The sequence below is a fragment of the Salvelinus namaycush genome, chromosome 1 (assembly GCF_016432855.1).
Source record: "Salvelinus namaycush isolate Seneca chromosome 1, SaNama_1.0, whole genome shotgun sequence".
Taxonomy (NCBI): Eukaryota; Metazoa; Chordata; class Actinopteri; order Salmoniformes; family Salmonidae; genus Salvelinus; species Salvelinus namaycush.
In genome coordinates, this window is record NC_052307.1 from 70852894 (window position 1) to 70867551 (window position 14658).

Below are 14658 nucleotides of genomic sequence, written 5' to 3' on the forward strand. Positions count from 1 at the left end.
TAGAAAAATGTGCCGTGGTTTGGAGTATCGACGAGTTGACGGGTTTTGCCAGCTGACAACATGTTCACAGTGGAGCTAGCTAGCAATGTAAACAATCATTCTGCAACTCACAGGCACCGGAGTCTGTGTATTGATGTGATTTGAATGTAACTGAAGGAGTGGGACGGTTGTTTGATTTTTGTTGTTTTATGTCGCCCCCCTTCCCGAAATTGAAATATTTTTGGTGTCAATACCCTGTACAATAGGTGGCGGCAATACACCAATAGGTGTAGTCTGTCAATACAACTTTGAAGAAGAAGAATCATTCTGCAAATTCGGCAGTATTTATCCTTGAATGACGGTAAATATTTGTCTAAATATACACATTTCTGAGAAGTATAGAAGATGGGCTGAGTTGAAAAATAATTGCTTGCTAGGTAACAGCAAGTCAGCTCAACATATTCCATGTAATACTGTACTAGCTAGCACCTAGCTGCAACAGCCATTATTGTAGACGTTTCTGTTTCACTTCAGTCTGGTCAGATATAGGCATTGCTTTTGTGGCTAAATTTGAATGATATAGACCAACTTCATCTATATATGTTCTAGTGCATTTTGCAGCAGTGAAGGGGTCCACAGCAACTTTGATGCAACTGTGAACATCATCATCATCATGGCTTCGAGCTTCGCCCCACCGAAACTGGCTAATTTCATTCTCACAGAGAGGCTGGGCAGTGGCACCTATGCGACAGTTTACAAAGCCTACAGAAAGGTACGCCATTCGTTGCAGACCGAGTTAGCTAGCTACTAGCTAGCCTATAAGCACAACTACTTGCATAAACAACACAAGTAAATAGTAGCAACTTCCCTAATAGAAATGACAGTTTTGAGACTGGCTCTGTAGCCTGACATACAAACTGATGTCATGTCCCAGACTAGAGCATTGTTCAGTCTACTGGATCTGTGTGTACAGGGGGACAACCGGGAGGTGGTGGCAGTGAAGGTGGTTGGGAAGAAGAGTCTGAACAAGGTGTCTATGGAGAACCTGCTGACTGAGATAGAGATCCTGAAAACTGTTCGCCACCCTCACATTGTTCAGCTGAAGGACTTTCAGGTTTACAATCAGTTTCATATTTATCCAGCCCATCCCCACTCATATAAGTACATTTCATATAGGCTATCCTGACTCCCACATTGCTTGCCAGACAAGAGAGCACAAACTGATCTGGGACTCAGCAGCCTACATTTCATATCCTTGTCTGAGTGAATTGAGTCTAATCCTGTTCTCTGCCATTGGTCAGTGGGACAGTGAAAACATCTATCTGATCCTGGAGTGGTGTTCTGGTGGGGACCTGTCCCGTTTCATCCACAGTAGGCGCTTGCTACCTGAGAGGGTGGCTCGGCTCTTCCTGCAGCAGATAGGTGAGTCACACCAGAGTCAGTGGTGCGTTGGGTATAAGTAACCTACATTATTTAGAGCACTATTTAATGATTTTGAGCAGTTCTCTCTCTCTACCACTCTCTCTCTCTCTCTCTCCCACTATCTCTTTCTCTCTCTCCCACTGAAATCAATCAGACTTTATTGACGTGGCAAGTTATATTACTTACATTGTCAAAGTATACATATAACAAAAAATGGTGGGACCAACACCAATAAGGCACTCTCTCTCTTACTCTCTCTTCTCTTGCTACATGTCTGAAAACAGCCTGCGCTCTTCAGTTTCTCCATAATCATAACATCTCCCATCTGGACCTGAAACCCCAGAACATTCTGCTCAATGGTTCTGTTCTTAAACTAGCAGGTACAGCACACTGGCAAGTGCCGCAATCACACTTACATACAGTATTCCTTATGGTCACATTTCTATCTTTATTAATCTCTTGCATTTCATCACCATGGGACTGTGATATGATTCATAGCTGCGAAATCATAGCAGTGCCAATATGCCAGAGGTTATTGGTGGCACTGTCTCTGCGCTTTTCAGTTGTGACATTTTAAAATGATGGAATGCAACAGTTGCACCACTGAATCATGCATTAGAGGATTTTGTAATGCTGCTCCAAGTATTACCAGGTGTATCACAGTCTTGACTGAGACTAGTCTAGTGCACTTTGCACTGAAACATTTTTGCCCTATGCTGTTGTCAGATTTTGGCTTTGCGAGTTACATGTCTCCGTGGGATGAGCAGAGTGCTCTGAGGGGCTCTCCTCTCTACATGGCCCCTGAGATGGTGTGTCGACGGCAGTATGACTCCAGGGTCGACCTCTGGTCTGTGGGAGTCATCCTGTATGGTAAGAGCACAGATTTAAATGGATAACTATCTCATCTCTTCGTGCAATTAAATAGAACACTATCCCCTCAAGAACACTCTATGCTTTCTTAAGCACAAACCAGACATTTCAGTGACATCAACGTTACCGCTTTGAATGCCAAAGATGGTTTAAGTTTATATTGCTTTCTCACTTATTCTTATCATTTATTTGTTGTTCTTACTTCTGTATGTAGAGACACTATTTGGCCGGGCACCATTTGCCTCCAGATCCTATGCTGAACTGGAGGAGAAGATCCGCAGTGACAAGCCCATCGAGGTAAGCTCTGTTACATCTATTTAAAGAAATGTGTGGTAGCATTGATTGTTCATTCTGTGACTGCTGTTAGAAGAATCATTCTTTCCCCTGTGAGTATATTTGCCACCACAGGGTGGCACACTTGCCCAATAAACCTTATCTCGCAGTGCATTCTTATTGGAAGGGACACTCCTGTGCTGGAGTGGGTTCTACAGTCTCCTCCTCAATCCAGTGGTCAGGACAGAGTGTAATTAGTTGGAAGATAGATATAATTTATTCGACAATTTAAAAAATGTAATTCCAGCCACAAGTGCACAACTGCATTTAAAATCATCAAGGATAACACAAAGTATGTGTGCAACTTCTTATAAAAACATTGTGGTCCTCTGGTTGTGTTGTGTGTCTCAGCTGCCTGCAGGGGCCAGAGTGTCCAGGAACTGCAGGGACTTACTGCTGCGGCTGCTGGACAGGGACCCTGACACCCGCCTCACCTTCACTCAGTTCTTCTCCCACCCTTGGGTGGACCTCGAGCACATGCCCAACGAAGAGAGCCTGGGGAAAGCGGTGTGTGTGTGTGTGTGTGTGTGTGTGTGTGTGTGTTCGGGTGCATGCGGGTGTGTGAGAGAGAGTTAGATGTATTGGTGTGACTCGCTGTCTGTCTCCTCTTGCAGAAGGATCTGGTCCTGAAAGCTGTTCAGAAGGACCAGGAGGGGGATAGATCAGCTGCCCTGTCTCTGTACTGCAGCGCACTGGAACACTTTGTCCCTGCCATTCACTGTAAGAGCAACATGCACAGCCCCTACCTGCCACAATAACAACTTCTCTCAGGTCTCTCATCTATATAATGTCTAATTCTGTACCACAGTCAACTGAAAAGTGATACAAATAACAACTTCTCTCAGGTCTCTCATCTATATAATGTCTAATTCTGTACCACAGTCAACTGAAAAGTGATACAAGCTCACAGAACTGGAGATGACATAATCAGAACACTATTGGTAACTGTCTAAGAAATGTATCTTCTCTCCCCTTTCCAGATGAAACAGACAGACTGCGTAAAGATGCCCTCAGGAAAAAGGTACAGAGTACATAAGTATATTTGGTCTATTGTATTTTTGTACCCCAAAGGCTAGACTGAAATTATTTGAATAACATATGGCATGGATGAAAAACACATGCTATGGATGACATCATAGAATGAAGTGAATGACAGCAATATAAACCCCTACTGCAGGTTAGTCAGTACGTGTCCAGGGCAGAGGGGCTGAAAGCTCTGGTGTCTGCAGACAACAGCCTCTGCTTTGAGCAGTTCAAGTCCACCAGAGACATCCTGAGAGGTAATACAGCTAACTTTACCCGCTGTACATCATAAATACCATATTTTATGACCCTTATATAGAGGACCTAATTTAAACACTACTTTATTTGAAGGGAACCTTCGTAAGGACTTGATAACACATTCATAAGACTCAGAAGGAGCACGTTATCAAGTGTAACTGGGTATTGAAAAGTACCTAGAAGCGGTGTTCTGAGAAGGCCTCAGGTCCAACCCTTACTCTCTCTCACTCTCTGTCCCCTTCTCAGAGATGTCCCGTGACCAACCACGGGTGCTGGCTGCTCTGGAGCTGGCATCTACAGCCATCGCCATGGTAAGCTGAGGGGACTGGGTACCATGAGCAGGGCAGGGCATGATGATGGAGCTCTGGGGAGACTACCAGAGAGGAGTGAGAGAGCTGGGAGGGTGGTAGTGGCTTGTAGATGCTGTCTACAGCAGGATGGATTGAAGGCTGCTGCTACAGTGAAGGCTGTGCTATGGGATCTGGGGGCTTTCTTGATAGTGGACTACTATACCATAGTGGGATGTCTTCCTTTTCATAACACACTTGTATTCCATTCCAGGAGGAGAATGGGATAGAGGATCATGATACACTGGCTCTGTACCAGCAGAGTCTGGGAGAACTACTGCTAGCCCTGGCAGGTAAGGTCTGCTCACTGACAATCCCACATAGACTATATTAGTCCTTTAGATGGGGAAAACAATGAGTCAGTCATCTATGCCACATACAGCGTCTGCTGCATGGACTCTAATAAACACAGGTGTGATTTTACAACCCTGCGGGGAGTCCGGGAGTAGCACCGGAATTCAATCTCCAGAATGAAGAGGCTATTACATCAGAGACCGCAGCAGAGCCTGCCCTGAGTGCCTGCTGTGTCTCCAGCCCTCAGCTTTGGCTGGCTGTTATTGTTATTAAAGAGAGACGGTGGCAGTGGTGGCCCATAATGGTCTCCTCTCCTCGGCGCTCTGGCTGCCTTTGCTCTGGCTCAGTGTATGTGGACTAGACTCCTCTAGGCTGTGGCCTGGTCTCTATTAGCCCTGACTCCACATGACCTCATCTGGGAGATGGTCCTAATGGCGGAGGGAGGCGAGGCAGGCAGGCGGGATGGGGATGATGATGGTGGAGCTGGAGCAAGATGTGGCTTTGAGCTGTGGATGAGACCTGGTGCCAGCGCCCTGTGTGTGGTATAGAGCCGCTCGCTGCCATCTGGTTTCCATTGAGAGCCCAACAGTTCATTTCTCAATGTTATTACACACTGGAAACAAATAAAAACTATTATCTGTCTTAATAGAAAAGAGACGGCTTGAGTCGTTAAATCATCTGATGGATCAGGGGGAACGGGACCGTGGCACGTCAGCGAGACCAAGGGGATTGTAGGAGAAAACATTGTCCCTTTTGTCTCGCTATAGCCTTTGGTTGATTACATTCCCTTCACAGAATGCCTTGCTGCTGGAGAACTGCTCCCCTCCTCCTCAGGCAGGCTAATTGAAGAAAGACTGCTTCAGTTTCAAGGGTTCCCCCTGAGCCTCAGTGGGCTATCACAACCAAACTGGCTCGGTAAATTACCCACTCTTGTGCAAACATGGTGATTGGGAGAGCAGTGATCCATCTCTTTATATTCTCTCCACCCTCCCTCCTTCCTTCTCTTTATCCCACTCCTCCCCCTCTATGTCTGTCTTCCAGCTGAAGGCCAGGGGCGCCGGAGAGAGTTGCTCCACTGTGAGGTGAGTTACTGGGGGTGAGGTGGATGAGAGGTTTTAGGTGAGAAGGTGATCTGAGTTACTGGGGATGAGGTGGATGAGAGGGTTTAGGTGAGAATGTGAGGTGAGGTGGATGAGAGGTTTTAGGTGAGAAGGTGATCTGAGTTACTGGGGATGAGGTGGATGAGAGGGTTTAGGTGAGAATGTGAGATGAGTTACTGGGTGTGAGGTGGATGAGAGGGTTGAGGTGAGTTACTGGGGATGAGGTGGATGAGAGGGTTTAGGTGAGAGTGTGAGATGAGTTACTGGGTGTGAGGTGGATGAGAGGGTTTTGGTGAGAATGTGAGGTAAGGGGGTGAGGAGACCTGGTTCAGTGCTCGCCGTAACAGCACAGAGCACCTGAAGACATACACACACACAGGTCTCTGAGACCAAACAAGCACAGCTATATCTGGGACGCAACACCCAGGAGTATTCTCTGGTAGTCACCTGAATGTTTCCCTGAATAAAAGCTACGAACGTAGTAGATCAGTGACATTGCAGTTTGGTGTACATATATCACCCATATACCAGCTAATTCTAGGGCTACAATACCTCCTTTGCCAATTGGCCTGGACCCTTTATTGTCGACACGGAGCCCCGCCGATCCATCACGACTGGACTGCCGACGTGATCGCCCAATGTGGTCTCAACAGGCTATTCTGTTACAATGTCGCCGAAGAACCATCTACTAGCCCCGGCCCGCTAGCTTTTCTGAACGCTGTGTCCCCTACTCGCCTAGAATAGTAGTGACTACCGAACTGCACCCTGACTCACCTATTGCTGCTCTTTTGACCCTATGATCACTCGGCTACACAGCTGATACCCCCTGGACTGTTTAAATAATAGGTCATTTTGTTTACTTGTCGGCCCCAGCCTCGAACTCAGGTCCTGTATGTACCTAATTGACCCGCTCTGCCCGTTCATCGCCATTTACCCGTTGTTGTCTTAGCTCTCCTGATCAACACCTGTGATTGCTTTATGCCTCTCTCTAATGTCAATATGCCTTGTCTACTGCTGTCTTGGCTAGTTCTTACTGTTTTTATTTCACTGTAGAGCCCTCAGTCCCGCTCAAAATGCTTTAGATAACTCCTTTGTCCCACCCCACACACATGCGGAGACCTCACCTGGCTTAACTGGTGCCTCCAGAGACGAACCTCTCTCATCGTCACTCAACGCCTAGGTTTACCTCCACTGTACTCACATCCTACCATACCCTTGTCTGTACATTATGCCTTGAATCTATTCTACCACGCCCAGAAATCTGCTCCTTTTATTCGCTGTCCCCAACGCACTAGACGACCAGTTCTTATAGCCTTTAGCAGTACCCTTATCCTACTCCTCCTCTGTTCCTCTGGTGATGTAGAGGTTAACCCAGGCCCTGTAGCCCCCAGTTCCACCCCTATTCCCCAGGCGCTATCATTTGTTGACTTCTGTAACCGTAAAAGCCTTGGTTTATTGCATGTTAACATCAGAAGCCTCCTCCCTAAGTTTTTTTTTTTCTTTCACTGCTTTAGCACACTCCGCCAACCCTGATGCCCTAGCCGTGTCTGAATCCTGGCTTAGGAAGACCACCAAAATTCTGACATTTCCATCCCCAACTATAACATTTTCCGCCAAGATAAAACTGCCAAAGGGGGTGGAGTTGCAATCTACTGCAGAGATAGCCTGCAGGCTATGTCATGGTATCCAGGTCTGTGGCCAGTCAGTTCGAGCTTCTACTTTTAAAAATCCACCTTTCCAGAAATAAGTCTCTCACTGTTACCGCTTGTTATAGACCCCCCTCATCCCCCAGCTGTGCCCTGGACACCATATGTGAATTAATTGCCCCCCATTTATCTTCAGAGTTTGTACTGTTAGGTGACCTAAACCGGGATATGCTTAACACCCCGGCCGTCCTACAATCTAAGCTAGATGCCCTCAATCTCACACAAATTATTATGGAACCTACCAGGTACAACCCTAAATCCGTAAACACAGGCACCCTCATAGATATCATCCTGACCAACCTGCCCTCTAAATACACCTTTGCTGTCTTCAACCAGGATCTCAGCAATCACAGCCTCATTGCCTGCATCCGTAATGGGTCCACGGTCAAACGACCACCCCTCATCACTGTCAAACGCTCCCTAAAACACTTCAGCGAGCAGGCCTTTCTAATTCGCCTGGCCCGGGTATCCTGGAAGGATTTTGACCTCATTCTATCAGTAGAGGATGCCTGTTTATTCTTTAAAAGTGCTTTCCTCAACATCTTAAATAAGCATGCCCCGTTCAAAAAATGTAGAACTAAGAATAGATATAGCCCTTGGTTCACTCCAGACCTGACTGCCCTCGACCAGCACAAAAACATCCTGTGGCGTACTGCATTAGCATCAAATAGCCCCTGCGCTTTTTCAAACAGAAATTTGCGTCCTGTAGCACAAACTCCAAAAAGTTCTGGGACACTGTAAAGTCCATGGCGAATAAGAGCACCTCCTCCCAGCTGCCCACTGCACTGAAGCTAGGAAACACTATCACCACCGATAAATCTACGATAATCGAGAATTTCAATAAGCATTTTTCTACGGCTGGCCATGCTTTCCACCTGGCCACCCCTACCCTGGTCAATAGCTCTGCACCCCCCACAGCAACTTGCCCAAGCCTCCCCCATTTCTCCTTCACCCAAATCCAGATAGCTGATGTTCTGAAAGAGCGGCAAAATCTGGATCCCTACAAATCAACTGGGCTAGACAATCTGGACCCTCTCTTTCTAAAATGATCTGCCACAGTTGTTGCAACCCCTATTTCTAGCCTGTTCAACCTCTTTCGTATCGTCCAAGATCCCCAAAGATTGGAAAGCTGCCGCGGTCATCCCCCTCTTCAAAGAGGGAGACACTCTAGACCAAAACTGTTACAGACCTATAAGGTGAGGCAGGTAGCCTAGTGGTTAGAGCGTTGGACTAGTAACCGAAAGGTTGCAAGATCGAATCCCGAGCTGACAAGGTAAAAATCTGTTGTTCTGTCCTGAACAAGGCAGTTAACCCACTGTTCCTAGGCCGTCATTGAAATAAGAATTTGTTCTTAACTGACTTGCCTAGTTAAATAAAGGTAAAATTTTTAAAATCTATCGTACCCTGCCTTTCTAAAGTCTTCGAAAGCCAGTTAAGAAACAGATCATCGAACATTTCGAATCCCACCGTACCTTCTCTGCCATGCAATCTGGTTTCTGAGCTGGTCATGGGTGCACCTCAGCCACGCTTAAGGTCCTAAACGATATCATAACCGCCATCGGTTACTGTTCAGCCGTCTTCATCGACCTGGCCAAGGCTTTCGACTCTGTCAATCACCGTATTCTTATCGGCAGACTCAACAGCCTTGGTTTCTCAAATGACTGCCTCGCCTGGTTCACCAACTACTTCTCAGATAGAGCAGTGTCTCAAATCAGAGGGCCTGTTCGGACCTCTGGCAATCTCTATGGGGGTGCCACAGGGTTCAATTCTCGGCTGACTCTTTTCTCTGTATACATCAATGATGTCACTCTTGCTGCTGGTGATCCTCTGATCCACCTCTACGCAGACGACACAATTCTGTATACTTCTGGCCCTTCTTTGGACACTGTGTTAACAAACCTCCAGACGAGCTTCAATGCCATACAACACTCCTTCCGTGGCCTCCAACTGCTCTTAAATGCAAGTTAAACTAAATGCATGCTCTTCAACCGATCGCTGCCCACACCCGCCTGCCCGTCTAGCATCACTACTCTGGACGGTTCTGACTTAGAATATGTGGACAACTACAAATACTTAGGTGTCTGGTTAGACTGTAAACTCTCCTTCCAGACTCACATTAAGCATCTCAATCAAAATTAAATCTAGAATCGGCTTCCTATTTCGCACAAAGCCTCCTTCACTCATGCTGCCAAACATAACCTCGTAAAACTGACTATCCTACCGATCCTAGACTTCGGCGATGTCATTTACCAAATAGCCTCCAACACTCTACTCAGCAAATTGGATGTAGTCTATCACAGTGCCACCCGTTTTGTCACCAATGCCCCATATACTACCCACCACTGCGACCTGTATGCTCTCGTTGGCTGGCCCAAGCTTCATATTCGTCGCAAAACCCACTGGCTCCAGGTCATCTATAAGTCTTTGCTAGGTAAAGCCCCGCCGTATCTCAGCTCACTGGTCACCAGCACCCACCCGTAGCACACGCTCCAGCAGGTATATTTCACTGGTCATCCCCGAAGCCAACTCCTCCTTTGGCTGCCTTTCCTTCCAGTTCTCTGCTGCCAATGACTGGAACGAATTGCAAAAATCACTGAAGCTGATGACTTATATCTCCCTCACTAAGCATCAGCTGTCAGAGCAGCTTAACGATCATTGCACCTGTACATAGCACATCTGTAAATAGCCCACCCAACTACCTCATTCCCATATTGTTATTTATTTTTTGCTCCTTTGCACCCCTGTATCTCTACTTGCACATTCATGTTCTGCACATCTATCACTCCAGTGTTTAATTGCTAAATTGTAATAATTTCGCCACTATGGCCTATTTATTGCCTTACCTCCCTAATCTTACTACATTTGCACACACTGTAAATATACTTTTCTATTGTGTTATTGACTGTATGTTTGTTTATTCCATGTGTAACTCTGTGTTGTTGTTTGTGTCGCACTGCTTTGCTTTATCTTGGCCAGGTCGCAGTTGTAAAGGAGAACTTGTTCTCAACTGGCCTACCTGGTTAAATAAAAAAATCTATACAAATATCAGTCATATGACACTATAATGGTATCCACTGCACTAGCAATGGTCAGGTGAAATAGCTAAGCCTTGACATTTAGTTGGAGAGGTTATACTCTTACAGCAGTTACTTCAATTAGTTTGACTGTATTAATATTCAGTGGTAAAGGAAAGTTATTCTTTCATGTTTTGAGCATTTGTTTTGCAAGCAACCAGGTCAACAACACACAACAATGTTTCAACAACAAACCCCAGAGGGAGAGAGATTTAAACCTGGGCTCATAGACCTCCCTATTTGAAGTTTTATGGGCGCTTGGCTTAAGTAAATTCAGATGCGGCTATAATAATCGAACGCTGGGGAGGACTGCAGATCGAAAGCATGTGTGCGAGACCACAAAGAGCCCCGACTGCAGCTAGGAATGGTCTCCATGTGTGTTGGTTCATCTCTAAAGCACAGTTCAGCCTTTCTTAACTCAGGGCTGTAATTCCCAGTTCAATATGCCTGGGCTTATCATATAAGAACACCAGCCTTGATCTAGTTGGAAGGTTAATACATTTATATTACAGCTGTAATCTTACTTTGGGTGTGATTTTATAGTATTACAGCCTTGGTGCTGAGGTTAATATGATATAAAATGTTGGGAGTCTGGGTGGATGCAGCCGGATCTGTCTCAGTCAGGATGATTATTCTACCACAACAGATCTGTCTTTTAAAGGGTCATTATAGGAAGCCATCCACCTTGGTCTACCCTCATCATCACCATCACCAGACGTTATAGATAGGAGAATGTGGATGAGTGTGGATGGATTACATACTAAACACCACCTCTCACTTTGCAGATCAAGAGCCTAATGTCCAGAGCTGAATACCTCAAAGAACAGATCAAGGTAGGAATAGCGATGACTTGACTTTAGATATTAGTAGATATAAAAATCCCAAAAAAACATTTTGGCATGTGATTTTGAGTCGTATTATCTTTTTGTGTCTTTCAGATGCTAGAGACCCAAAAAGACGTGTCAATGGATAGAGAGCCTCTATCAGAATCTGTGAGAAGTTGTGAGTATTCCTGTGAGGGTAGCATAGTATTCACATTTCCCCTTAGATATTGTGTACGTGCTGGTGTAGGGGTGTGCGTCACAGAATGTCCCAGCAGAGGGGCTTGCAGCTAAGCAGACTGGTCATTTACTTAACCAGGGGTTAAGTGAGAAGCTGTAATGTAATTTCCCTTCAGTGGAGGTTTTTCCACCACTAAAATACAAGCTGTTGTCTTACAATGCTGGCCTCCCCGTAGGAGCATCTGGATCTTTGATTTCAGCTCAGTCCTGCACAGCGCTGGGCTGCTCTGCCCTCTGACCTATAAAACCCACCTTGTGAAAGTGAGACTTGGTTATAACCAAGGAGAATAACCCCCCTCCCCCAGTCACAACACACACACATGCACAACACACACACTAGCTGCGAGGGAGGGAGTTAGTTGATATATAGTAGAGCCAGACAATATCCTGTTTCGAGTTAGAAATTCCAGAGGAATTATGTTCAAAGGGGGTTCAATGAATTTGGAACAGATTCAGGTTTCATAAACATGGCTTGTTATGTTGCTGTTATTTTAACACACCGGCGGCCACAGTCAGCCATGTCATGTTGGCAGCTCTCCAGCTGGAGGGGTCACAGCAACGCCCAAGACTGTCTGGCTGGTGACCTTAAACTACTACTACGCTAACTACAAACAAAGCAGTAAAGTCTAGGCCTAATGCTCTCAATCGGTATCCTAAATGCCAACCTATTCCATACATAGTTCAGCCCGGTCAAAAGTAGTGAGCTATGTGGGAGTAGGGTGCCATTTGGTACACAGCCTCAGTCTCTGAGCTTGTCCCATAATACAGGACAGTAATACAGCCATTATACATTTTTATTGCCATGTGTATTGAATACATTGGAAATCTTAATTACTCAACAGAAATCTACTCACAGATCAGTACTGAGGTAAGCCATGTCTATATGATGATAATGCAGTCTCTAACACATCTGTCTGTCGATGCTCGCCCTCCTCAGCATGCTGTGTGCAGTGAGCCAGCCTGGCAGTAGGAACCAGAGAGAGGGTCCATCGTGCCTGCGGAGCACCAGACCTCCTGCACCTCTACGGGTCAGGCTAAGGAATCCCTCAGGCCTCCGAGACCATGGCCTCATTAGTCTCGCATCACCATACTCGTAAGTCTCAATCATCGCACGGCTGTTGTTTCCCAACAAAAGTGAGAAAGCCTGGAAATGGAGGCTATGGCATCAGAGACAATCTACTCTGTTATTACTCTGCCTGGACTTCAACTAGCAGCTTGTCAGCCTTGCATCCCCCTCACCAACACAACACAGAAGACTGTCACAGTCTCCAGTCACTGCTCAGCCTCTAAGCCCTCCTGCCTAACCATTCATATGGAAAGGCTGGACAGCTTGTATGCTAATACTGTACTGTCATGATAAACTAGTGCTGTATCATGTTGTTGTGTTATGTTGCAGGATGAATAAGAGTAATAATGAGCCTCAAGTGCTTGTAGTTGCACAATAGATGGCGACTTGAACTCAGAATGGCTACCCAGCATAGCAAGTTTGTCGTCTGTAACTGAAGGGAGTTATCGAAATGTATCATGAATATTTGGGAAAGCCCTTCTGTCGCCCCACACATACACACACACAAACTATATCCCTTTTCTGTGGCCTGACCACAGCCTCACCACGCTCCCTCTGCTGATGGAGCAGCCTCTACCACTATGAGAGGAAAACTGGAGAGGTGCGGCTGCTGCCTTATTTACTCTGTAGACTTTCATTTACTTTTGGGTTGGCACCGGTCAGGATGAAGGCATACAGTAGCAACTGTGAAGTCAAGGCGTGCGTCACAAATCAGCCTGCTTTAGTAGCCTGCCAAAAGGTTGGAAATTTGGTGACAGGTTAACCGTTATTGCTGTTGTGGGTATTTTTTTTCTGTTTGTTTTCAGTGAGCAAGGTTGTGTGCATGAATCTACTTTCAAGGGAACTTTTAGTATTTGTGAATATGCTGTATCATAGGAGGCTATCTGCTGTTTAATCAGGAAATGGAATGGTGTAACTGAAAAGGAAGAAATGTGTCGAATTGAAAACTCACAATTGTGTATTGTTTTGTATGGGTATGATTTTATAAATTATTTATTACCGTAAAAGGCTGATTCAATTGAATTAAAATTGGCTATGTAATGTGTTGTCATGGCCTGTATTCATTGTGTTTTGAGATAAAGCCCAAGATTGAGTAAATTAAAATAGAGTACCTTTGGAAAGTATTCAGACACCTTGACTTTTTCCACATTTTGTTACGTTACAGCCTTATTCTAAAATGGATTAAATAAATAAAAATCCTCAGCAATCTACACACAATACCTCATAATGATAAAGTGAAAACAGGTTTTTAGAAATGTTTGCACTCATTAACAAAAAAAACAGATGCCTTATTACATATGTATTCAGACCCTTTGCGATGAGACTCAATTGAGCTCAGGTGCATCCTGTTTCCATTGATCATTCTAGAGATGTTTCTACAACTTGATTGGAGTCCACCTGTGGTAAATTCAATTGATTGGACATTATTTGGAAAGGCACACGCCTGTTTATGTAAGGTCCCACAGTTGACAGTGCATGTCAGAGCTAAAACCAAGGCATGTTGTCGAAGGAATTCATAGAGCTCCGAGACAAGATTGTGTCGAGGCACAGATCTGGGGAATGGTACCAAAACAAATCTGCAGCATTGAAGGTCCCCAAGAACACAGTGGCCTCCATCATTCTTAAATGGAAGAAGTTTGGAACCACCAAGACTCTTCTTAGAGCTGGCCGCCCGGACAAACTGAGCAATCGGAGGAGAAGGGCCTTGGTCAGGCAGGTGACTAAGAACCCGATGGTCACTCTGACAGAGCACTAGAGTTCTTCTGTGGAGATGAGAGAACCTTTCAGAAGGACAACCATCTCTGCAGCACTCCACCAATCAGGCCTTTATGGTAGAGTGGCCAGACGGAAGCCACTCTTCAGTAACTGGCACATGACAACCCGCTTGGAGTTTGCCAAAGGGCACCTAAAGACTCTCAGACCATGAGAATCAAGATTCTCTGGTCTGATTAAGCCTAGATTGAACTCTTTGGCCTGAATGCCAAGTGTCACGTCTGGAGGAAACCTGGCACCATTCCTACGGTGAAGCATGGTGGTGGCAGCATCATGCTGTGGGGATGTTTTTCAGCGGCAGGGACTGGGATTCTAGTCAGGATCGAGACAAAGATGAACAGAGCAAACTACA

At 45.6% G+C, this 14658-nt stretch overlaps 1 protein-coding gene across 3 annotated transcripts; it reads left to right on the forward strand.

Moving 5' to 3' along the window:
• Positions 1 to 46: 46 nt before the first annotated feature.
• On the forward strand, positions 47 to 13574 carry LOC120056637 (serine/threonine-protein kinase ULK3-like). 3 transcript variants are annotated; one of them, XM_039004841.1, is made up of 17 exons: positions 47 to 340; positions 589 to 751; positions 953 to 1093; positions 1281 to 1401; positions 1686 to 1781; positions 2128 to 2271; positions 2486 to 2568; positions 2956 to 3111; positions 3219 to 3324; positions 3585 to 3625; positions 3782 to 3884; positions 4132 to 4196; positions 4447 to 4525; positions 5568 to 5608; positions 11192 to 11239; positions 11345 to 11408; positions 12405 to 13574. In XM_039004841.1, the coding sequence occupies exons 2-17, from the start codon at positions 653 to 655 to the stop codon at positions 12419 to 12421; spliced, it is 1404 nt and encodes a 467-aa protein (XP_038860769.1). In that variant the 5' UTR covers positions 47 to 340; positions 589 to 652; the 3' UTR covers positions 12422 to 13574. The 3 variants fall into 3 exon arrangements, with proteins under 3 accessions (XP_038860769.1, XP_038860786.1, XP_038860778.1); XM_039004858.1 differs by lacking the exon at positions 2956 to 3111; XM_039004850.1 differs by lacking the exon at positions 1686 to 1781.
• The last annotated feature ends 1084 nt before the right edge of the window (positions 13575 to 14658 follow it).

Coding starts and splice junctions, on each gene's coding strand:
- LOC120056637 (XM_039004841.1), top strand. CDS start 653: ATGGCTTCGAGCTTCGCCCCACCGAAACTGGCTAATTTCATTCTCACA. Junction 3,885..4,131: donor CACCAGAGACATCCTGAGAG/GTAATACAGCTA, acceptor TCCCCTTCTCAG/AGATGTCCCGTGACCAACCA. Junction 4,526..5,567: donor ACTACTGCTAGCCCTGGCAG/GTAAGGTCTGCT, acceptor TCTGTCTTCCAG/CTGAAGGCCAGGGGCGCCGG.